Below are 25279 nucleotides of genomic sequence, written 5' to 3'. Positions count from 1 at the left end.
TATTTTGAGTTTATGTTTGTTATTGTATAACATCAAGGTCTTATTTCATTGTTTTGGATGTGGCTATCCAGTCATTTCAGACTGCTCAATTGAACAGACTGCTGACTCCTCATCTCATCTTTTTTCCCTTCGGAGCACAGTCCCACTCATGCTGTCGCCCACGCTGGAGTGCAGTGGCGAGGTCTCAGCTCTCTGCAACACCTGCCTCCTTGCTTCGAGCGATTCTCCTGCCTCATCTTCCCAAGTGGCTGGGATTGCTGCTGTGCGCCACCACACCTGACTAGTAGTTTTTGTATTTTTACTAGAGATGAGATTTCACCATTTCCGCCAAGCTAGTCTGAAACTCCTGACCTCAAGTGATCTGCCCGACTTGGTCTCCCAAAGTGCTGGGAGTACAGGTGTGAAGCACAGCACCCAGCCTCATTGCATCTTCTAGGCGTTCCTTTGAAGAAAATGTGTTGGCTGCATACAGGCGTGCGTTTAGGTTCTCTTATGTCCCTAGGTTCATGGATTCATTTTTATGCCACTACTGTAGTCTTTGGTGAGTGGAGGTTTTACATGTAATTTGCAATTGGGGAGTGTGAGGCCTCCATTTGAGCTTGTATTCCCTAGGTTTGCTTTGCATATTCAGGATCTGTGGGTGTTTGGTAATTCCATGTGAAATTTTAGCCGTGTATCCTTCACATTCCTTTAAACATTTGTTTCATACTTCATGTCCAGAATTAGGGATGCATTGGGACATTGTGATACTTGTTTGTATACCTTGAGTATGGATAAAATCAGGGAGTTTCCCAGGCTTGTGACCAGGTGTAGGTTTGATATCTTTGATGTGTGAATATTCAATATCCTCCATGGTAGCTGTTTTGAAAACGGCACGACCATGTTGTTAAGTGTCATCGCCCTGCTTTGGAGTGGAATACCAGAACGTTCTCCTCTCCCGTAACTCTCTGTGTACCTGTTGCCAATCCTTGATGTCGTCTCCTCCACCTAGTCTGTAGTGACCACTGCTATACTTTCACCTTCAGTGAGTTGCGTTTTTCAGCTCCCACACGAGTGAGAACATGCAGGCTTGGTCTTTGTCTGCATTTCTGATTTGATTGAACAGAACATCTGCAGGTGTAGTCATGTTGCACTCCAGGTGCAATCCTATCATGGAAATGATAGGATTCCATGAATGTTGATGGCCCAGAAGTATTCCTTTGTGTCTGTGTACTAGAGATTCTTCATCCCTTCATCTGTGAATGGACAGGGAGGCTGATTTCTTACCTTGGCTTTTGTGCCTAGGGCTGAATTCCACCTGGGATGACAGATCATCTCTTGCATGTCCTGATCATGTGCTCTGCATATATACCTAGGAATAGAATTACTGGAGAAAACGGTAGTTGTAGTTTTAGGATTTCAAGGTACATCCAGGTGGTTTCTTTAGTGTGCATACTAGTTGACCATTTCCCACCAACTGTGGAGACAGGTTCCTCCTCTGGAAATCCACACCTTGCTTTTGTGTTTTAATGTGTTTCACCATTTTTCTTGTAGCATCCATCGCATGTAGAGTGAGATGGAATCTTGAGTGTGTTTTTGATTTTTGTGTGTGTGTGATAAGTGGTACTTGCTACGTTATTCTGAATTTGTTTTAATTTGTTGTGTAGTACTGGGCAGAGGACCTGAAGACATGAGGTTGATGCACAGGTCAAAGAGAAGATACTCACCATCGCTGATTCACACAAAAGCGTAAGTGAAAATCCCACTCAAGATTTCATCTCACTCCAGTTAGAATGAGTACTACCAACATTTGATGGCAGTTTTGTTTCTATAGATGTGTGTGTGTGTACACACACAACCCAAGGGTGCAAGGGACATTCTGAGATATGTATATGTAGTATCATGATCAAATCATCATATCTGGCATCTCTGTGACCTTCCATCATTATTATTTCTCTGTGGAGAGAATATTCAGAACCGTATTTTCCAGCTGATTTTCAAAAATTTTTCTAGATTCTGTTGACCCTAGTCACCTAGTCACCCTGCTGTGCAATAGAACACCAGAATGGATTCCTCATATCAGAGCATCACTCTGTACCTATTACCAATCCCTGCTGCGCCTCCCTGCTCTCCTCAGCCTCTAGTAACCCCTATTGGAAGTTCCGCTTCTGGGAGACAATGTTTTGTGGATTCCATATGCCTGATGTCATGCAGCGTGGGTCTCTCCCTGGCAGACTCGTTTCATTTCACCTAATTGTCTTCCAGGTTTCTCCAAGTGGTTGCAGATGACATGATTTCCTGAAGTGTTACAGCTGATGTGTGTTTCCTTGTATACATGTACTGTGGTTCCTTTATCCCTTCATCTGTGGATAGACAGGTAGGTTGATTTCACATCTTAGCTGTTGTGACTAGGGCTTCAGGACACGTGAAGAGGCAGATAACACAGGGATTTCATCTTCTCTAAACATGTACCCAGTGTTGGGATTGTTAGCTGGCGTAATGGTTGTACTTTTACCTTTTTTTTTTTTTTTTTTTTTTTAGAGACAGAGTGTTGCTCTTGTCACCCAGGCTGCAGTGCAGTGGCGCAATTTCGGCTCAGTGCAACCTCTGCCTCCTGTGTTCAAGCGATTCTGCTGCCTCAGTCTCCCGAGTGGCTGGGAATACAGGCACCCGCCACCACGTCTAGCTAATTTTTGTACTTTTAGTAGAGATGGGATTTCACCATGTTGGTGAGGCTGGTCTCAAACTCCTGACCTCAGGTGATCCACCTGCCTCAGCCTCCCAAAGTGCTGAGATTACAGGTGTGAGCCATCGTGCCTGGCCTATCTTTTACTTTTTTAAGGAACTTCCAAAAGTTTTTTGTAGTGTGTATGGTAATTTTCATTCCACAAAGAGTGTAGAAGATTTTTTTTTTTTACAAGTCTACACTGACCACTGCCTTCAACAATTTTGATTTTTGTCTTTTGTAATACTCATTCTAGGTGGAATTTGATGGTAGCCAAGTATGGTTTTGATTCACATTTTTGTGAGGATTAGCGATATTGAGAAATTGTCACCTGTGAGTCAATTTCCTGCCGCCTTTTCACTCAGGTCTGTTTAGATCCTTTTACCTTGCATATTTGTCGTTGTTGTTGTTGTTGTTTTTCACTTAGTCATAACAGTTTATTGTTCGTGTTAGATAAGAACCTCTTTCAGGGGTAGGATATTTTATAGTTTCTCCCAGTGTGTAGGATGCCTTTTTTGTTTGTTTGTTTCATTGTTTTCTTTTCCGTGTAGAAGTTGCAAAGTGTCCTTAGTCTCATATGGCTATAATTGCATATGTTAGCAGTGATTTTTGTGTTCAACACCCCAGTTCCATGAAACACGAATGTGCGTGCGTGTGCATGAGCGCGTGCGCACACACACGGAACCAAGCCTTGCATTGTCTTTGGTTGTAACCGTGGATTTTTCTTTTAATGCCATCTACTCTTATTGTTATAGTTTAAAGGGTACACATGCAAGTTAGTTACATCTATTGATTGCATCACGCTGAGATTAGGGGTCCCAACAACCCCGTAACCCAGGCAGTGAGCAGAGGGCCCACGGGGTGGGTCTTCAGCACACGGTCCCTCTCCCCTGTGTTTTTATTGGTCTGTTGGTCATTCCAGGTGTCTGTTGTTCTCTTCTTTATGTTTGAGTTCATTCACAGTTTAGCTCCCGCTTATAAGTGAGAACATGTGGCATTTGGTTTTCTTTCGGGGCCTTAGTTCACTTATGACAGTGATCTGCAGTTTCCACCTTCTGTTCTCAGGTGATCCTCTCACCTCAACCTCCGGATTAGATAGGACTACAGGTGCCCGCCACCACATCCTGCTTATTTTTGTATTATCGGAGATATGGGATTTCACCATTTTGCTCAGGCTGGTCTCAAATTCTGGACTGAAGCGATCCTCCTGCCTCAGCTTCCCAAAGTGCTAGAATTACAGGTGTGAGTCACTGTGCCGGCCTCTCATCCACTGTTGATGGGTAGGTTGATTCCATGTCTTTGACATTGTGAATAATACTGCCATGAACATACGAGTGCCTGTGTCTTTTGGATAGGAGGATTGATTTTCCTTTGGGTAGATGCACAGGAGAGGGCTTTCTGGGTGAGATGGCAGTTCTGTTTTCAGCTCTTTGAGAAATCCCCAATCTGCTTTCAATGGTGTCTGTACTAGTTTTAATCCCCTCCCCTCCCCGAAAGCGTACCAGCGTTTCGTTTCCTCGTCTGCCTCGCCAGCATGTGTTCCTCGTCTGCGTGGTCCTCACCATTGTGACCTCCATGGGATTACAACGTCTTGTAATGTTTTTGATTGGCAGCTCTCTGATAGTGAGTTTGAGCATGTTTTCCTATATGTTGGTTGCTTGTACATTGTCTTTTAAGACGTATGTGTTCACGTCTCTTGCCTGTTTATTAATAGGATATTCCCTAGTTGACTTGTTGAAGGGCCTTGTAGATTCTGCATATTAGATGTTGTGCAGATGCACAGTTTGGGACCGTGTTCTCCCTTTGTGTACACTGTTAACTCTGTTGGTAGTTTCTTTTGCTGTGCAGCAGCTCTTTCAGGTATTCGGTCTGACGTGTCAATTTCTGTTTTTGTTGCCGTTACTCTTCAGGACTTAGCCATCTAAATGTTTTGCCAAAGCCTATGTGGAGAAGGATATTTCACAAGTTTTCTCATAAGATTTTAATAGTTTGAGGTTTTCCGTTGAAATTTTTCATTCATCTTGAGTTCCTCTTTGTGTCTGGTGAGAGGTAGGGGCCTAGTGTTACTCTTCTGCACATGGCTAGCCACTTATTTCAACACCGTTGATTGAATAGGGTGTCCTTTTTCCTTTTCTTACTTTGGTGGATTCTGTGTTAGATCAGATAGTTTTCAGCGTGTGGGTTTACTTCTTGGTCCTGCCTTGTGTTCCACTACTCTGTGTGGAGGCCGGTCCCTAGCTTTTCCATGAAATTTGAGATCAGGAAATGTGATGTGTCCGATGTAGTCTGGATGTCTCAGGATTGCAGAGGATGAAACTCAGGGTGCTTCATGGTCCCACATGAATATTAGCATCACCTGTTTCTATTTCTTGTAACAAATGTGTTGCATAGTAAAGGAACAATACAATGAGAGGGTAGAGTGGGGCATTATGGTCCATGCATACATTGTGAAATGATGAAATCAGGGTGCTTAGTGTTTCTGATACCTTTTCCCATTATTTATTCCTTTATGGTGGGACCCTTTCAGTATTCTCCTGTCAAGCTGCTTTGAAAGTGATGCGCTGATACTGTTAACCCTGGTCACCCTGCACTGGAATAAAACAACAGAATTTTCTTCTTCTAATTTATGTGTAACTTTGTACCCTTTTATAATCCCTGCCCATTACCCATCTTTTCCCCCAATCCCTGGAAACCAATATTGTGCTCTCCAGGTCTTTGATATAGTTTCTCAGCTTCTGCATGTGTGAGATGACTCAAGGTTTGTTTCTCTCCCCCTCACTCATTTAATTTACCATCATCTCCTCCAGGTGCAACCGTGTGGTTCCCCATGATATGATTTCATTGTGATTTTCTGTCTGAAGAGTATCCCGGTGCGAACATGTGGAACAGCTTCTTTCTCCCTTCGTCTGTGGATAAGCAGGTAGGTTGATGCTTACACTGGCTCTTGGGAACAGTGCTGGAATCCACATGGGTGGGTAGATCTATGTTTGGTGTCCTGATTTCAATGACTTTGAGTGTATTTCTAGTAGTAGAATTGCTGGTTGAAGTGGTAGTTGGAGTCTTTTAAGGTTTCGAGGAACCTCCAGGTGGTTTCTGTATCGTGTGTGCTAGTTTAACCTTCTCACGAACTGTGGAGAAGAGTCTCTCTCTCTCTCTGGAAACACACCAGCATTTCCCTTTCTTTCAATGTTTTTTGTCTTCTTTTGTAACACTCATTCCAATTAGAATGAGATGGTGTCTAAGTGTGGTTTTGATTTACATTTTGCTTGTGGTTAGTGATGTTTGCCAGGTTATTGTGAACTTGTTTCAATTTGTTGTGTAAGACTGGGCAAAGGACCTGAAGACCTGAGATGGATGCACAGGTTAAAGATTCTGAATCAACATTATTGATCCTCATGAGAAGTCAATCAAAACCACACTGAGATAGCATCTGTCTCTGGTGAGAATGAATGTTACCAAGATGGGACAGCAGTTTCATTGTCGTATAGTCTATGTGTATAACCAGCGAGTGCAAGACGCGGATTGATCTGTGTAAACGTAGCATCATCATGAAGTCGCAGTGTCTGGCATCTCTGTGAGCTCCAGACGTATGATTTCTCTGTGGAGAGAATATTCACAACTGACCTTTGTAGCTGTTTTGAAAATTGTGGTTTTCTGTTCTTGCCTTTTGGCATAATGGCCTATGGCTCTGTCCAGGTTTCTGGTAAGGGCATGGATTTGCGTTTTATGGCTGTGTAGTGTTCCGTAGTGTGTATGTACCACATTTCCTTTCTCTGATCCACTGGTGATGGGCACCAAGGCTGATTCCATGTCTTTACCATTGCGAGTAGTACTTCAGTGAACATACGAGTGCATGCGTGTTTTCGATGGAAGGGTTTTCCTTTGGGTAGATACTTAGGAGTGGGGTTGAAGCGTTGGGTGGTAATTCTCTTTTAAGTTCCTTCAGAAATGTCCACACTGCTCTCCAGGGTGTCTGAACTAGTTTGCAGTTCCCCCAACAGTGGACCTGCATTTCTTTGCTAGTCTGCTCCAGCAGCCTCTGTTGTTGTGGACCGTGTGTCATAATTGCCATTCTGACTAGTGCGACGTGGTATCGCAGTATGTTTTTGATGTGCGTTTCTCTGATGATCAGTGAGATTGAACATCTTTTCATTCTCATTGGTTACTGGTACACCTCCTTTTAAGTGTGTGTTCATGTCCCTTGTCCATTTATAATTTGGGTTTTTTTTTCTGATTTTATTTGTTGAAGGTCTTTACGATAAATCCTGGATATTAGATGTTTTTCACATGCGTAGTTGTGGAATATTTTCCCTCATTCTATAGGCTGTGTGTTGACTCTGTTGGTTGTTTCTTGTTCTGTGCAGCAGCTTTTTTGTGTATTAGGTCCCATTTATCAGTAATTACTTTTGGGGAGTTGACATTTCAATGCTTTGCCAGAGCCTCTGTTGAGAATGGTATTTGCTAGATTCTCACACAAGATTTTCTCATAGTTTCAGGGCTTGAATTTTTATGTATTTATCTATTTAGAGACTGAGTCTCGCTCTGTTGTACAGGCTGGAATGCAATGAAGCCATCTCGGCTCACTGTACCCTCCACCTTCCGGGTTGAAGTGATTCTCCTGCCTCAGTCTCCCGAGTAGCTGGGAGTACAGGCATGTGCCACCATGCACGGCTAAGTTTTGTTTTTTTAGTAGAGACAGGGTTTCACCATGTCAGCCAGGATGGTCTCGAACTCTCTGACGTCTAGTCATCTGCCCACCTCGGCCTCCCAGAGTGCTTGGATTCCAGGCATGAGCCACCGCTCCCGGCCTGGGGTTTGGCATTTCAATCTTTGATTCATTTTGAGTTGCTTTCTGTACATGGTGAGACACAGGGGCCCAGTGTTATTTCTTCTGCATCTAGCTAGCCACTTATCCCAGCACCACTTACTGATAGGCAGTCCTTTCTCCATTGCTTTTTTTTGTTGTTTTTTTTCAATATCAGATGGTTTCAGGTGTGCAGGTTTATATCTGGGTCTTCTAATCTGTTCCACTGTTCTGTGGAACCAGGTCCCCAGCTTTTCCGTGAAAATGGCAAGGCATTACATTGTCTATGGGTGTTTTGTTAGAGTGTTTGCTTTGTTTTACTGTGTTTTAAATACCTTTAGCAGCTTACTTGCATGGATTTGTTTTCTAAAATACGTGCTCACCGTATGTTTTCTTGTAGGGGTTTTCTTGTGGTTTCAGAATTCAGTTTTAGGTCTTTAATGTATTTTGCATTGATTTTTGTTTTGCATGACATAAGGGTCCTATTTCAGTGTTTTGTATGTGAATATTCAGTTTGCTGAAAATCATCTACTGAACAGGCGGTCTTTTGCCCATTCTGCCTTTTTGGTGTTCTTTTGAAAAATGTGTTCACTATATGTACATTGGGGTTGAGTATTTGGTTTACTCATTCTGAGCACTTCCTTAGTTTATGCCAATAAAAGCTTGTTTGGATAATTATAAGTTTGTGTTTTTCATTCATTGTTTTAGCTGCTAAGTTTGTATTTTTTAACATAATTTCTACGTTTATTATAGACTAAAAGGTACAAAGGCAGATTAGTTGCTGCCTTTGGTATATTGCCTGATACTAAGACTTGGGGTCCCAGAGAGCTTATCACGCAGGGAGTGGTGGACCCACCAGGTAGGTCTATAGCCCATACATCCCTTCTTCCTTTGTTGTCTTATAGTCAGCAGTGTCTGTTGTTTTCACTTTTATGGTAGGGTGTTTTCAATGTTAGCTCCACCTTAGAAGTGAGAACATGTAGCATTTGGTGTTCTGTTTTTTCCTTATTTCTCTTTAGATAATGGCCTCCAGCTCCTTTCATGTTGCTGCCAAGGACATGATTTGCGTCTTTTTTTTTTTAAAGCTGCCTAGTTTTTTGTGGTGTATATATGTACCCCATTTTCCTTTTCTGATCCACTGTTGATGGATACCTAGGTTGATTTCACGTGTTTGCCCTTGTAAAGAGTGCCGCCAAGACCGTTTGTGTGCATGTGTGTTTTGGACAGAAGGATTTATTTTCCTTTGTGTATACCCCAGTGGTGGGCTTGCTGTGTCAGATGGTAGTTCTGGTTTAAGTTCTTTGAGCAATCTCTGAAGTGCTTTCTATGGTGTCTGAACTACTTTGCATTTTCACCAAAAGTGGACCAGTGTCCCCTTTCTCTGCTGCCTCGTTCGTGTCCTTTTTTTTTTTTTTTTTTAACTGTGTAATTGCCATTCTGACCAGTGTGAGATGATAGCTCATTGTGCTTTTGATTTGTATTTCTCTGATAATTAGGTTTAGCATGTTTTCACATTCGTTGCTTGCTTTTACATTATCTTTTGAGAAGTGTGTGTTTATATCCGGTGCCTATTGATGAGTTATTTGGGGGGTTTTGCTAATTGATTTCTGTAAGGTCTTTCAGGTAGATTCTGGATATTAGGCCTTGGTCAGGTGCATAGTTTGGGAACATTTTCTCTCATCCTGTGTGTTGTCTGTCTACTCTGTTGGTAATTTCTTGTGTTGTGTGGTGGCTCCTTAGTGTATTAGATGTGGGAATTTCCTGGTCTCACATATACTTCAGCATTGTTTCTTTCTATGTGCTTAAAACCAATTTGCTCTATAGTAAAGGTTTACAACTAAAGAGTAGAGTGGGACATTTTGATCCATGCGTATGTACCTTGTGTAATGATGAAAGCAACGCATTGACTGTCTCTGTTACCTTGTGTAGTTGTTATTTGTTAGTTCTTTATGGTTGCAATATTCAGAATGCTTCTTTTCAGTCTTTTTTGGAAAATATGGTAGGATACTGTTAACTCTGGACACCTGCTGTGGAGTAAAATAGCTGAATTTATTCCTGTCATCTGAGAGTAACATTGTGTCCCTTTCCCAATCCCTGCCAGGACTTCCCAACCCACAGCCTCTCTTCACCACTGTGGAACTTTCTACTTCTAGGGGATAAAGTCGTTTAGAGAGGAAGTTGATCTCATTCTCACATGCATGAAATCATGCTGTTTTTGGCTTTCTCTGCCTGACTCATTTCGTTGAGGGTCATGTCCTCCAGAGTTCTGCACGTTGCTGCAGGTGACATGGTTTCATGAATTTCTGTGGCCGAAGAGGATTCCATTGTGTACTGCAGTTTCTTTATCCCTTCATCTGTGCACGAACAGGTAGGTGAATTGAATACCATTGTGAATAGTGCTTCAGTTGCCATAGGAAGGCCGATATCTTCTCAACGTAACAGATTCTATGTGGTTTCTGTGTATCTCCAGTGGTGGGATTGCTAGGTGAACGGATAGTTATAAAATGTGTAAGACACCTTCAACTGTTTCGCTTCATGTGTATAGTAATGTACATTGCCACCGATAGTGTATAAAAGTGTCTTTTTCTGGTGTTCTGCATTGGCCACTGCCTGTGAACGTATGGGTTTTCTGTTGTTTTTGGTAAGTTTCGTTCTAATTAGAGTGAGACACATCTGAGCATGGTTCGTACTTAGACATTTGTGTGAGGATTAGTGAAGTTGAGCAGCTTCTCTTTGACCTGTCAGTGAATTTCGTGTTTTCTTTTCAGATGTGCCTGTTCAGGATCCTTGCCCAGTTTTAGCTTGGGTATTAGGTTTTGTTCATTTTCCCAGTTAGAGTAGTGTTAGTTTCTCATGCGTGTTAGATAACAACCCCTTTCACAGGTAAGATTCTGCTGAACTTTCTCTCAATCTGTAGGATGATTTCTTTAATGGTTCATTGTTCCTCTTCCCCATGCGTAAGCTCTGAAATGATGTATAGTCCCATGTGTTTGTATTCACGTTTGTTAGCAGTGATTTTAGTGTCCCATCCAAAAAGAACAAAAAATAAGAAAAAGTATTGCGAAATCAATTGCATGGTCTAAGGGTTTCTTGCCATAGATAATTTTTGCTTTTGTTTTCTTTCTTTTTTGCAAACTGCGTGTAGAGATACAAGTTTTGCTGAGATACAGACTCCCACTTTTCTTATAGGAGCTTTGCGGCTCCAGGATTGGGTTTAGGTGTTTATTTTGTGTTGATTTGGGGGTATTACATGGTTCAGACCCTGAAATGTTGACTTCTTTGGCTTGTTTTTTCTCTGATATAACACACTGGGCATTGTGTTCAAATTAAGTCGTGGGACATCCTTTTAGATTCTGCGTTCAAATGATTCTCTCCTTCCTTAATATTCACTTAGAGGAGAGGTGTCAGAAAGTCTGGGAAGATCCATAGTGGAAAAAGTTTATCTGTATTTCATGGAGACTGATGGCCAGCTCTCTTCTGCCCAGGACTTCTGGAGAAGGCCAGCCCTACCGATTGCTGAAATACCTCCCATCTCCAGCCCTTCAGTAAACATATAAGTCATTCATTAAATATTTAAACTTCAAGAAGATAGAGTATCCCAGTGAAACTCGAGTTTAAATAGAATTTAAATTTGAGAGTTGCTGGTCAGTAGAACAAGTGTGGTAGATTGGGTAACATGCTCTGATTTTTAAGGGTTTTGCTTTGTTGTTTTTTTGTTTTGTTTTGTTTTCCTTAAACAGAGTTAACACTAAATTAATTAGAACAAAGACGGAAAACATTAAATGGTTGGCATGTGTAGCATAAATGCTGTTGCATGACTTGTTCAGCCGTAGCCTCAATTTGACATACTGGGCTATGAATCCTGAAGACTGGTATACGGTTACTGCACCGCGGTTACTTTTCTCATTCCAACAACTATAGAACATTTTGAATAGTGTTTTAAAATTTTATTTTAATGAAAGTTAAGAAAAAAACCCTTACTTATACACTAAAGAAACTAAACATAAAATGGTCTCCCGCCTGCCTGGCAAAAGTCCCACGGCCTGATCCTGGCCAGCAGGAGCAGCTGGTGTTACGCGAAGAGCAGGGTCCAGATGCAGCTGAGCTGCCAGCCACCTAGATGTGGTTCCCTGGTGTCACGGTCTAGGTGAAGGATGGTGCAGAGCCGGTGTTCTGACCAGCATCCCGGTGGGGTCCCAGCCACTGGAAGATGTTACTGGCCTACTGTGATTCGGGCTCCAGCTGGCAGGACAGCTTGTACCTGCAGGACAGTGAGGCAGCTGTGAGGCCACCATGAGCCACACATCAGGTCCCCTCTCAGTGCCTGCCCAGCTGGAATCCTGGGTCCCCAGCGGTCCCCATGCAACAGGGCTTGATGCTGGCCATGGAGTCATGGCCATAGGCTCTCTGCAGCTTGCCACAGGGAGAGCCTCCTCTAGGCCAGGTGGGGTGGCTGACACCTGTAATGTCAGTACTTGGGGAGACTGAGGTGCATGGATTGCTTGAGGCCATGAGTTTGAGACCAGCCTGGACAACATCGTGAAACCCCATCTGTACCAGAACAACAACAGCAGAACAACAGGACATGGTGTCTGTACATGCTGTACCACGTCCTGGGACATGGTGTACCGCAGTAGTCCCAGCTGCTTGAGAGGCTGAGGAAGGGCTTGAGCCCAGAAGGCAGACGTTGCAGTGAGCAGAGATGGTCACACTGCAGTGCAGCCTGGGTGACAGAGCCAGACCATGCTGGGAAAAAAAAAAAATGGAGAGCCTTCCCCCACCCTCTGCCCGTCCCCTAGGCCGTCACCTCTCCTTGTCACTGAGCTGCTCCATTCTTGGGAAATAGGTGACAAATTTCTCAAGAGGCCGAAGCCTGTAATTCATGGCAGCCACTTGGAGCAGCTGCATTTCCTGCAGAACTCGGACCTCCTAGAGACAGAGGAGAGGTTGCTGACAGGGCCTGGGTGGAAGATACTGAGAGCACCTTTGGTAGGCAGGGAAAAGGGGCTGATCCCTCGGGCAGTTTTCTGAGGGGGCCCCATGCAGCCCCCAGCCTGTTCTCAGAGTTGAATGTAAAAAGCCCCTCCTGCAGGAACTGGTCTTTGATTCCATTCCATTTCCAGCTTTCTCCACTGGGATAGGTCTCCTCCTCCTGTGTGTGTCAACCCCCCCAGTAAACCTAAGATGTAGAGGATGGAGCCAGGGAGTGTCATGTCCAGGGTGGATTATGACGTCCACATCCCCACCCTCATGCAACGTGAGTGCCCCAGCTGCTCACCTTCCTCCTCTTGTTGCTGTTGCCCTGGAAGGCAGACAGAGTCCATCAGAAAGGTCCCTGGCCCACAACAGCCCCACTCCACCCCTTCCCATGCTGCATTACTGCCAGGGCCACCAGAGTCAGGGGATGTGCACATGACAGTACTTGGATCTGCCCCAGGCTCCGGGCTCTAGAGCAGGGGCATAGGAGCTGAGGCTCAGGGACTTTCTGTCCCAACCCTCTGTGATAACAGACAGGGAAACTGAGCTCTCACATAGAAAGAAAGCGCTCAGTGACCCTGGAACTGCCTGCCCTTGGAGAGGCTCAATTTCACCGGCCTGTGACGAGACTACTCTAGGGAAAGGCTTAGTCCAGCTCAGCCCACACCTCAGCAGCTTTGCAGTCAGGCAGCTCTGCAGTATCACCTTTGGGAATAGGGACTTGTGGCTGCTATGGAGCCTCTGTCAGTCAGAGGTAATGAGATGGGCCTGACACCCCCACCCCCAGGAGCAGCTGTGAGGCTCTCAGGAGAGGAGGTTTGCCAAGGGCTGAGATCTAAGGGCTCCGTCCAGGACCCTCTCCTCCCTCAGGATCCTGGTTCCCAACTCCTCAGGCTCACTCACATCCAGATCGTCTGGGATGGCCGTATCCAATCTGTGTAACTCAGTCAGAAAATCCCCCAAGAAGGGGACCACTCCCTGTGCCAAGGAATGGTGGGAGGGTGGAGTTGTAGTGATGATGAGTATTGGCCGTCAGGTACCTGCCCAGGGTCCTGCCTCATAAAGTCCCACCAGCCCCTGTCTCCCGGAACTCCCCTCTTCAGGTCTCCCTGTTGGAGCAGCCAAAGACCCTCCACTGCCTTTCCCAATTCTCTACCTCCTCTATCCCACCTGACCCCCAAGTCTAGCAAGCACTCATAGTTACCTCTATGGTGGGATTTTAACAATTCACAAGGGCATGTGGTCCCAGTCTTACCCTTCCCCACATCCACTCTGAGTCCAGCTTTCCCTGACCCTTGCTCTGGTCTCTCAAATGGAGGTTTTCCAGGCCCAGTGTCCACAGGAGGACAGGACTGGAGAGTAAGTCCTTGCAGTCTTCACATGGAGGCCTCCAGCTGGCAGGGAAGGGAGCCCTGTCCTCTGATCCCCTGCGGCCTCTCCACACCAAAGGCTCACTCACCTTCTTCTGCTTCCGCAGCCTCATCTGGGCTCTCTGGGGGTTCTTCTCCTGGGTGGCCACCTTAAAGCTCCCTGCCTGCCAGGTGCCAGTGATGGAGACAGTGAGGCTCTCCTCTCTTCCCCCAGTTACACCCCAGCCACCCCACACTTGGATCCCTAGGAACTGGCATGAGTCACCTGGCACAGTGCTCATACCACTGGCCAGCTCCACACTCCCTGTGTGTGTCACCCACTCATGCAGCCGGGCTTCCCTGAGACTGTTTCCTCTTCTGTAAAGAGCAATGAAAACCACAGCTACCTCACAGGGCCTCCTGAGTACTGTTTCCTGTTGCCATTGTTCTCCCCCTCATCCCTCTGAGGAAGAACCAGGCATGAGCACCAGCAAATTATTTTCTTTTCTTGAACCTCATTTCCATCCTGTGAGGGCTGCACTACAGGCTTAGCATCCCTTCATTTTCCAGATGAGGAAACAGAGACCCAGAGTGGACAGTGACTCCCCAGGGACCCGAAAGAGAAGGCACCTCCTCCCCATCCTGGAAGCTCTGTCCCGCTGCCTTCTCCCAATATCCCAGCACCACTACCCATCAGGGTCATGTTGTCTGGAGTCTCTGAGTGTCTCGGTCTCCAGCCAGGCACAGTCGTGATGGGAAAGGGACAGGGTATTTTAGGAGACCTGGTTAAGTGGCATCTGCCTATCCGAGCCGCACTGGAGTCTGTGCCACACAAACAGGGTTTGAGCTATGCCAAAGGTTTTGCCTCGCCAATGATCCCCCAGGGGAGTTCCATGCACAGAACTCTCTTCCTCCACTCAGGAAGTGGCCTCCTGCGGTGCCATTTCTGACTGACATGGCGGGGTTTTCCAGAATCCTGGGTGAGGTGTCAAGTTGTCTTCCCGTTTGCATGGAATATTCTGAGATCTGGTCAGGGAGGATCCCCTAGGAATGCTTGAATCCCTGAGATACTTGTCATGAGCATGTGTCACTGCTAACTGGTGAGAATCCTGTGACATGACCATTTTCGGGTGTCTGCAAAGGGCAGAGCGGGGAGTCCCAGGAAACACACATCTATCCTGAGTATGCCCATTGGTACCCAAAGCTGGGCGGTCCACTGGACTCCCTGGCACATGAGCTTCCCCTGTTGTTGTTCCCCCTCTCCGCTAGTGTGGGCAGAGGCCACTGCCTTGGGAGATGCGCTGCAGACAGAAGCAGCAGCAGAGGCCTGGCTTCCTGAGGAATTGCCGGCCAGTTTGAGGAAGAAAGAAAGTCCCACCTACCATGACCACCCCCCAGCCTGGAGGAAGCTCCATGCCAGCAGCACTGACAAGCGCGAGAACCAGAGCCCTGCTAATACTGCAGCTCATCACCCCCGCTCCGCAGCCCAGCAGCCATTGCCACATCCCATTTCCAGGGCCTCCTGCCCCTGTGCCCCCACGTGCCTGTGGACCACACACCTCTCTTCCTATTGGCCCAAGGTAGGCATGGAGGGAATTTTTCAAGTCCCCTTTTAGTAGATAAGTCAAAAGAAAATAACCACTCCACACCAGGTCCAATGCCCTTCCAAACTCAGTCTTTCCTCTGACCCTTAAACACTTCTCCTGCATCTCCCAGACTCCAGTGTACCTTGATCAGCAGGTCCCTCTTCACTGCAGTGTCTTTTTTGCAGAGTTGTTTTAGATGTTTTGTGCTTTTGCTATGGGCAGAGGAAAGAAAGAAAAGGAAATTTGGGAATAAGCAGAGAGATTTGTGAGTTCCAATCCAATCCCTTTTGTTTGAAAACCCAGAGAATCCCAACTTCATGGGTGAGAGTTTCCAGTAGGGTCCTCTGATAACAAGGGCTCCAGAGGACCAGGGTGGGACCCGTCATGCTCCTTCCCCGGCCCATCTCCACTTCACATGAGCCCCTGCGTGTTCACAGTTAGCTTCCAGCTGGACACAGTTCCACTGCTGGGTACAAACACCTGAAAGCCTCCAGTTGGCTCCAGTCTGTTCCTGATGGTTAAAAATCCTTAGTCCTGAGTTGGAAATCCTTGCTTAGTAGTCCAAGGCAGCGTAGTGACCACACCCACCAGGCCATCCCTGCCTCCAGTGTCCCTGGTCTCCAAGAACCTTTCAGAGTGGTTGAGGGCACATGGGGAGACCTATGGGTCCCTAGGTCAACCCTGGTGCTCCCATGGAGGGAACCCTCCTCACCTGGACACTGCTGCCCATGTCTCGTGTAGCCGATGTATTGGTTTGCTGCGCAGAGCAGAGACAATGGCGTGCACCGAGGAGAAGTTGTTGAGGCTTAGGCACTCCTGGAGAGGGAAGAGAGCTGTGAGGTCCACAGTTGGAGCCCGGCCCACTTGAGCCACAGCCCGCTGTGCTGAGATCTCCCTTCCTGGACAAAGCAGAGGCCCAGGGAGCCTCAGGAGGGCACACCTGGGGCCGAGTGAATGTCACTCATCTAGGAGGATTTTAGTTCAACCCAAGGAAGATCCCAGGTCAGAAGTGAGCAGCCACCACTGGGCCATGGGAGTCAAGGTCTGTGGCAAGAAGGGGCTAGGTGATGTCCAGGGCTGAAGCCAGACATACAGATGCCACTCCTGAAAGCCGATGGAGGAGAAGAGGCAGTTCCCCGTTTTTAAAGAGGAAATTCTCAGGCCCAAACATGGCTTACCCTGGCCACCTTGATCCAGTGCTCCACCACCCTGGCCCTGTCCTGGGCCCTCATGCCATGGTTCCCGAGGCAGGAGGTGGTGACACAGTTGGCGAGCCTGTTGAAGTGTGCGATGGTCGCATGAACTGTGGGTGCCACGTGCTCATTCCCCTCCTTAGCTCGTTGACCCCAGATGGAGCCCAAGCATTCGTAGAGCTCCACCTTCTTGAACAGCTCCTTTGGGGGAGGAGGAGAGTGTCATGGACAGAGCACACCCCAGCTCAGAGTCACCCACAGTCCCAGGCAGGGACTGAGCTCACAGTCATCCATGGTCTCTGACAGGAACCGATCTGGAGTTCAGAAAGCTTTAAAATGGGCTCCAGACAAGTGGGAGTCCCTGGGTTTGATTTTCTGCCCACTGAGGGCCCTGAGTGCATCATGGCCCAGAATCCAACAAGGGTGAGAAGAGAGAGTGACATTTTCTCCCAGGCCATCCGCATTCCAAGGAGTAGAAGGTGGCTCAGGCCTTCCCGTCCTGAGACCTCGTCTTCCTCCCATCCCAGTCAGCCCTGTACTCCTTCTCTCCATACCGGTGCACTTTCCTTGTGGCAGCTGCAACTATGGGCTCTGTTTGGGTGTCTCCCATAGAATCGAGTATGCATCAGGCACCTAATAAGCGCTGAGGGTAGTGAGGCTCCTGAGCAGCTGGGTGAGTGACCCATGGCCCTGCCTGCCCCTCAGTGAGCACCTGCCCTGTCCTGCTTTCTGTCTATCCCCTGTCATTCAGTCTGCACACTCTGTGGAGCTAGCACAGGCGACGTGCCATCTCTGCTGTCCATATGCAGTCAGGGAAGGCTTGTGCATGAGGAAACTCATCCAGATCCCATGTTTGGTAAGAAGTGGGGATGACATTCGACACAGGGCATTGGCCACTCCTCGGGTAGAGGCTGGTCTGAGACAGCTAGTGCCAGAGGCACAGCCTGCAAAGCCCAGATGCTCACCGCATCCATGCGGGTCAGCTGCTCTGCCAGCAGCCTGGGAGGGAAGGTCGTGATGTCAGGCATCTCCTCAAGTTGGTTCTTCACAGTCCTGAAAGAGGGACTGGGGGACTCTGAGGCGGACTGTGGCTCCAGCAGTGTCGCTGGAGGGGACCCTTCCCCTGGTGCTGGTCCTGGTGCTGAATATAGATTTCCTGGTGCACCCAGGGCTGCACCTGACTCTGGCTCCAGAGCAGGCCCCAGGTCCACCAGCAGTGGTGGTGCTGGCTCCAGGGCCGGCATTGTTAATGCGTGTTGCCCAGGAGGTGGAGCAGGATCTGGAAAAGGAGAAAAGGTCATGACACGAGTCACTATTCGCTGGGCTTTCCAAGCACAAAAATGACCGGATGAAATGTAAGGGAATTGTAACCCCACAACACCACCCCTGGAAAGTCTTCCAGACTGCAAGCCACCTCACCATCTGGCTTGGCCTCGTTGGGCTCCGGAAGCACCAACTGGCCTAGGACAAGTTCCTGATGGTCCTCCACGCCCAGTCCAGGCCAGGCGAAGTTCCTGAAGGCCAGCTTTATCCGGAAAGATGACCGTTGTGGGGGCTGATAGCAAACTGAAGTGTTTTCAAGGGGCCAGGTGAACAGAATGGAGGTGATGGTGCTGGTGATGGAGTAGACAGCTGAGTCAGAGGCCTGGCCTTCTCCCACACAACCCTCCACGGCACACTTGCATGGTTCTGGGTCCCTGGCATGTTGCTGCCTGTGTAGAGGACAGCCCCACCCTTCCCCAAGCCGTCAGTGCTGTCCTGGAAGGGGCAGACCTTGCCACGCAGCAGGGCTGTACAGACCCTTGTGCGCCTCAGTGTCCCACTGACATTCTCTTCCCAAAGGCCCTGGAGCACAGCCCTGTGCACCTGGACACTCAAGACTGCAGCTCCAGGCTGATTTGTGAGCAGGTTTCTCATCAAGCTCCAGCTCTGGGTCCCCTGGTCCTGGGGTTAGGAGTGTAGGGGCAGATGTTGGCTGGAGGAGGACAGGTAGAGTTGGGAAGCCACGGCACGGGGCATGGGTCTCCCAGTGGCCAGCTGAGACCCCAGCCTCCCCTCTCCTTTGCAGGGCACCTAAGTCTCCATATACAGAACTCACTATTTGCCTCTTGTGGGGGAAGTCTCCACATGTCAGCCTTCTCATGGGAATTACAAGAAGTATGAGCCCCAGGACTCCTTTAGTGTCTCCTCAGGCAGAGGCCACATCTTTTACCCCATGTTTTCTGGATGAAAAGGCTCTTTAGAACCCTAAATCCACCCAGTTTATACTTGTTGCTGGACTCCATCATTCTAGTCAGAATCTGGGAGGATGCCACCATACGTAGAAGAGGCCATGAGGGTTTCACCTCTAACATTGTGTAGATAGGACCTGTTCTGTCTCCTGTGAGCACCTGACTCTCAGTAAGTCGGGGCCCAGGGATTGTCTTCTGCTTTATGAAATTATGCCAAGTCACAAGAAGAACGATGCACAAATAAGGTGTTTTGTATGTATGTGTTGAATGAGTGAGCCCTAACCATTGGAGAACCCCAGTGAGCCTCTCCAGATATCTGAGTGGACCTGTGGTTCCTCTTTCAGCACCAAGGGACCCCTCTTCTGTCTGTGTGAAGGAGAAAGACCAGCCAGAAGGAATCTCAGACATCCTTTACCAATACCATCACGGACTTGCTTTCTATGTGCTTTTCCAAACAGCGAGGGATATGGGCCACTGAGGCAGAATGCTGAGAGCTACTTCAGTGAGTGGGAAGAGAAAAGCAATAAACATGAATCACAGCACCCCCAGCAAATATCCAGAGTTTTAGACTCTAGGGACCCCTTTGTTTGCCGTGTCTTAGATCATTCAGTCCCTACAAGAACCCTGTGAGGTTCATCTTCTCACTGCTCCCTGTTCCAGAGGAGGCAACCGAGTCTCGGAGAGCTGCATCTTCAAGGCACAGCCAGTAGGGCACAGAGGCACTTCCGTGCCTTGGAGGGGATGGACACTCACCTTCTAACGAGTAGTTCCAAAAAGTGTGGCACGGTGATAAAGTCCCAGGAGGGGCCCAGGCAGGTGGCATAGGAGGAGATGGGTTTAGTTAGCAAGGCTGGAACCAGGGAGTCCAACAGCTTCTCCCCTGTGCCGGGCTGGAAAGTTGACATCCTGCAGATCTCATTTTCATACTAGGGGGACAAGGAGGGACATGGGAGTCAGTGATAACACCATGAGCCACCAGAGGATCGGGATCTGGAAGTCACACCAAGAAGCACCAACCCTTCAGGGACTTGTGCATGTGGTGCCCATGGTGAAAAGGGTTCTAGGCTTTCAAAGTAAAATTGCATGTGAGGATGGAGAATTGATAAAATGATTCACTCCTTCAAGGCATTGTCATGGTGTTTGTCATCTGTGGGGCAGTGGCACCTTGTGTATCAGCAGCCTGCATGAAGAGCATCATCCCTGCAATCCTCACAAATCATCCTCATGATAGAGAAGAGACATGGGCTTTTGGATGTCACATGGCTGCTGAGCAGCACCTGGGTCAGAAGTGAGCACCTTCCACAGGGAAGACTGGATGAAATTCCCTGTAGGCCACCTGAGGCTCCACTTCTGATATGGAGGGGAAGGGCCTGGGGAGGTCTCGTCCCCTCCTCATTTTAGCAACAGCACACAGGACAAGATGCTCTAGAAGAACCCTTTGTCTTAAAGGGATTTGATTGTTTTTGTTCCTTTAACATGAACATGAATCTGGAGAAACAGCTACGGCCATCCCAGCCCTGGGTAAGGGGAAAATGCCAGAAGACTCCAGGGTGGGAGGAAGCCCATCCCAAGGCCCAGGATCTGCCAGGCGACTCGGGGAAGAGAAAACGCGGGCAGATATGGAACCCGTGAAAGGTTACACAAGTGTACGTTTGAAAGTGGAAATGAAACAAGGTGATTTTCTCTGCCACACAGACAGCAGATTGGCAAAAAGTTAAAAGCATGTTAGTATTCAGGGGAGGCCGTGTTCAGAGAAGCAGCTACCTTCAGAGGCTGAGGCTGCTGGTGACCGTGTGAGCAGCTGGAGCCCTTTTGGAAAGTCAGCTGGCTAGAGCTGTTGAAAATTGCTATCTGCACATCCTTTCACCCAGATTTCCCTTTCCCGGGTGTCTGTCTTCCTCAGGGTATTTGTATATTTTATGGGTTGAATTGTGTCCCCTCCCCAAAATGTAACCGTTTCTATTCTCAACCCCAGAGACTCAGAATGTAACTGTGTGTGGACCCAGAGTTCTCCAAGAGGTAATTCAAGTGAAGTGAGTTCATTAGGGTGGCCCCTAAGTTAATATGCCTGGGGTTCTTACAAGGAGAGGTGGTGAGTGCACAGAGAAGTTGAAGAGAAGACCCTGTGCTGACCGAGATAGAAGTCAGCCATCTCCAAGGCAAGGAGAGAGGCCCAGAGAAACCACCCCAGGCTGACAGCTTGACATTGGGCTTCCAGTCTCCAGAATTGTGAGGAACCAGATTTCTGTGGTTAAGCCCTTCAGTCAGCGTGCCATGTTATAGCAGCCCTGGGAAACTGCTCCAGCCTATTAGGACACACATAGGATTATGCTCCCTGTAGAAAAGTCTTTCTAAAATTCCCTAGAAAGGGAATTTTATCACTACAGGCTCCGCCGGCACTGAGAGGCTGACCCACTGTGGAGCATGGCCTCCCTTAAGCAATATTACAGTGAGATGCGAGGGTACAGCTCCTGCCTGATGGGGAGGCAAGGATGAGTTCTGTGAGATGACGCTTTAAAGCCAAATGCATAGAGTAGCTTCACCTTCTTTTGTTGTAATCAATGTCCACCCCCACCTTGTTTGTGTAAAAGTTTTGGATTTTAAGTCCTGGAGGAGGTCTGGCAGGGCAGTGGAGATACCTGTTGCCAGAGATACACTTACGGTGGGGAGTTAAAATGATAACTGTGTGAGTATGTTGCTATAATTTTACCATTATACTCAATTCTTGTGGCAACATGCTGACATACTCCTGGCTTAGCGTAAAGTGAAAACAGATTTTCTCTGATCTTCCTCTGATAGATGAAAGGGATTTTGCCTATAACCCAGTTGTCACTGGGGACTAATGGCAGCCAGATTCCTTTGGAAGAGAACGCTGGGCCACTCAAGTGGGAAATCCCTAGGACAGAGCTTAGGGAGTCCCCATATTCATGTCTGAGTCCTGGGCCCACCCTGGTTTTCTGGAGTCCCTGTCTGTGGAGACCCTTCTGTACCCAATCTCACCCCAGACCAGCACTGGCCGTGGTTGGTGGCGATGGGCCCCTGCCCTTCTTTGAAGAAGTTGGAGAAATGGAATCCATCCAACAGCTCCTGCTTGATCTGCTGTGTGGAGCTCTGCAAAGAGAGGGCCCGAGAGCCGGGCCAAGAGGTGTCAGTGGCCTGCCTGGCTGACCCCACAGTGGCACACCCCCATTAGAACTCCTTCCTGGTGTCCCCATCCCCAACAGGATTTGGCACATAGGAGCATCTGCATAGACCTCCAGCCAGAGAAGGTTGAGGTCTCCGGCAGATGAATTGGGATTCACATCTGAGTGGCAAACTGTGTCCTCGACACTGAACTTCCCATCCTGCCAGGCATGGTCTGGGCGGTGAACCTGACATACCTACCAGGCTCCAAACACCTGACAACCTACCTGCTCCTGTCCAGGGAGGGCCCCTCATCTCCTGTTTCCCCCAAACATATGGGGAGGGACTCGGTGCTGCCCTGATGGGCACAGCTGAGACCTGGCCTGGACGGGCCTGCCCTGGGCCCTGTGTTACCTGAGGGTGCCTTCTGGCAAAGGTCCAGAGGCGTCGAGGGTGAGGGTTGAACCAATGTCTATATTCTCGAGAAAGACTCTCATTTTGGCCTCTTCTGCGACGAGGAGGTCGGCAGCACGTCGGGACACAGCAGGAGAACATGTTGTTCTCCGCAGTGTCACCTACCAAATGAACTGGAAATGGGGCTGTGTGTATAATATGGGTGCCTAGTTACCAGAATTCTGTGTTCTACTGGGGGTCTGTTAGCAAGGAAGTGAGGTCACATCTTGTAGGTTCCATCCTGTAAGCGCCTTCTTTCCATCAGACCTACTCAAAGGCCCCTCTGGGCTTCTGGCCGCTCACCCTCCCCTATCAACTCCTTAACTGTTCACCATTATGCAAAAGTGTGCCCCTTCAGCACCTTGGGAAGACCTGGTGTAACCGGGGTCCCAGGTTTGAGGAGCCAGTGCTGGGTCAAACAGTCTTTATCTTAGCAGTTGTGAGACCCTAGAGAACTCCTTTGGTGTTTTGGGCTCTCCCTACCTTGCACAATGGGAGTTATGCTAGCATCATAACCCTTCCTGGGGAACTCCTGAGGTGTGTTTGAGATAAATCTTAAAAAACTGATGGTGTGGTGGTCCCTGTAGATATTGCACATACTTTGAGATGGAAGAACTACAAGAAGGGGTGAGAGGTAGCATGGAATACAACTCCAGTGGGCCTGGGGTCTATAGTGTGATCTCAGGAAAGGGTACTTTTGCTCTGGGCCTCGTCTTTCATACTGCACTAGTAGAGGTTGAGATTAAATAAAATTCAGACATCCACCTGCTGTGACATTGCACCTTCCAGTGCCTTCCCATTTTATTTAGACCCAGACCCTGTGCCTCATCTCAGCCTTGGGTGGGCAGCATCCACAAAGACAGCACTGAGGGGTTAGTGATTCCCTCCTGAATGATGGAATACGACACAGATGATGGAATAGCACTTCTGGGTCAGTTCAGTGTATTAGAGCAAAGAGCCATAGCCTGGGGAGGTCATCAAAAACAGAATTGTATTTCTCCCAGTTCTGGGGGTTGGAATTGGAGATCAGGGTACCAGCTTGGTAGGGCCTTAGTGAGGACATTTCTGCCCCATTCACTGAGCTTTTACAGGTGCTGTCTTTTCCTTGGAGGATGGCTCAACGTTAGGAGCATGGGTGGACCTCCCTTCAAGGCCCCGCTCCCACTTGTTGCTTGGTGGTCGTGAGGAAGTCGTAGAACATCCCTGTTCCCGTTTTCTCCTCTGAGAAATGGCATTAGTGAGAATTGCTTCCATCTTAAACAGAGAATAAAGAATGGAAAGAAGTTAACTTAGTGCCATTGGGCAGACAGTGAGAGCCCAGCAAACCAGAGAGATCAGCTTGCCTACATCAGTGGTGAGGAGTGCGGAGAGTGGGTGAGGCTGGGGCAGGAAGCAGGCCAGCCTGCCAGAGCCCAGGAACAGGTGAAGGGCAAGAGTGATCTCCTGACCCTGAATTCTCAGGGGACACAGGCATGCAGGGGCTGTGGGGAGCACAATCATCAGGGCTGCTCTCATTTCCCTGGTTCCCTCCATATCCGACGTGGTCCCAGGTCCCCTTCTCCCTGTATTTCCTCTCTGCCCTGCTTTCCTCCTGGCTGCCCTCCTAGGACTCATTTTTGGCCCTGGTCAGGTGGAGTCTTGAGTTAACTGTACACCTATTAATAACTCCTCTGACGTTCAACGCGCCGTTTATTGAGACCTCTTGAGCTTATTCAGAGACCTCCTGCTGCTGGGACCTGAGAGGGGGCCAGAGGGAGCTGACAGTGCAGTGGCAGTTTTCCCTGGGGTGCCGCTACAGGGCCCACTGGCAGGTATCTGCTGAACTCGAGCGTTGTTTTGGGTCTCCGGGGTTCTGAGGTGTGATTTCCCCTCTGAAGATCGGCTGAGCCCCCATTGGGTGCCTTAGTCTCAAAAATGGGTCCCCCCGAGCTGGGATCTGTGCTCTACCCTCAGTTTCCTAGGACGTTTCAGACCTCACCCTGCCCATTTTGGCTCCCGAAACCCAAAGAGAGGGTCTGTAGTAATTGCTAGGTACGAAAAGGCTACCGAGAAGTCATGGGAAGTGTATTTACATAACGCAGTGGTTTTCAGCCATTACTATACTTTGCCTCAGCAAAGGCGAAATTTAAAAATGTTAATACTCTGAGTCACCCCACAGAGATTTGCATTTATTTGATGGGGCTGGAGACAGGTATCTTTGGTTTTGTTTTGTTTTTTCCCTTTTGAAACGGGAACTTGCAATGTTTCTCAGACTGTAGCGCAGTGGCCCGATCTTGGGCATTGTAGCCTTGATCTGCCAGGCTGAAGGAATCCTCCCTTCTCAGCCTCTCACGTAGCTGGGACTATGGGCATGCACCACCATTCCATGCTACTTTTTGTGTATTTTGTAGAGGTTTGGTCTCACCGTTCCACCCAGGCTGGTCTTAAAAGTCCTACCCTCAAGCTGTCATCCTGGCTCAGCCTCCCACAATGCTGAATGTATAGTTCTGAGCCACAGTGTCTGGCCCTGTTTCTTTTAAGAGTTCCCTTAGTGTTTCTAATGAACATTGAAACAAAAAAGATTTTGTTTGCAGAGGGCTCGTGGAACACTACTGAGGCTGCATCTTCTTCACAGCCAACAGATTGTTTCCTGAAGTGTCTGCTTAGCAGTGCACAGGCTATTTATATCCTGGGTTTGGGGGAGTTGTTGGGTTTGGGGGCTGACTGGGGCATGAGTGTTGGCTGTGGGATCTGTCACAACCTGGTCCTATGGGACACCCAGTCTAGGATCCTCCTTCCCAGACCACCATCCTGTCTCTCACTACTCCTGTGGCAGGAGAACAAAGGTCATGACCCCATGGTCAGAGACATCCAGAACAG

General features: G+C 48.1%; 2 protein-coding genes across 12 annotated transcripts in view; one reads left to right on the top strand and one right to left on the bottom strand.

The window, feature by feature from the left end:
* The window catches only part of LOC112429437 (fructosamine-3-kinase-like), a 598793-nt gene that overhangs the window by 483683 nt on the left and 89831 nt on the right, over positions 1–25279 (top strand). For all 7 annotated transcript variants that reach the window (XR_011613969.1, XR_011613968.1, XR_011613967.1 and 4 more), the window contains 3 exons: positions 1647–1728; positions 2245–2356; positions 5512–5624. The gene's annotated coding sequence lies outside the window, so the exon portion shown is untranslated. The remainder of the gene's footprint in view (positions 1–1646; positions 1729–2244; positions 2357–5511; positions 5625–25279) is intronic.
* Positions 11422–22522, bottom strand: LOC139358691 (ral-GDS-related protein-like). Of its 5 annotated transcripts, XM_071080183.1 has the most exons (13): positions 22382–22522; positions 21845–21955; positions 19598–19770; positions 18033–18226; positions 17579–17892; positions 16599–16814; positions 16133–16236; positions 15563–15632; positions 13945–14019; positions 13389–13463; positions 12787–12810; positions 12316–12437; positions 11422–11769 (listed from the first exon to the last, which is right to left on the bottom strand). In XM_071080183.1, the coding sequence occupies exons 1-13, from the start codon at positions 22520–22522 to the stop codon at positions 11730–11732; spliced, it is 1659 nt and encodes a 552-aa protein (XP_070936284.1). In that variant the 3' UTR covers positions 11422–11729. The 5 variants fall into 5 exon arrangements, with proteins under 5 accessions (XP_070936284.1, XP_070936285.1, XP_070936286.1 ...); XM_071080184.1 differs by lacking the exon at positions 13389–13463; XM_071080186.1 differs by lacking the exons at positions 11422–11769; positions 12316–12437 and adding an exon at positions 12481–12687.

This window comes from Macaca nemestrina, chromosome 15, assembly GCF_043159975.1.
Source record: "Macaca nemestrina isolate mMacNem1 chromosome 15, mMacNem.hap1, whole genome shotgun sequence".
NCBI classification, from domain to species: domain Eukaryota; kingdom Metazoa; phylum Chordata; class Mammalia; order Primates; family Cercopithecidae; genus Macaca; species Macaca nemestrina.
This window is presented reverse-complemented; position numbering and strand designations above follow the sequence as displayed.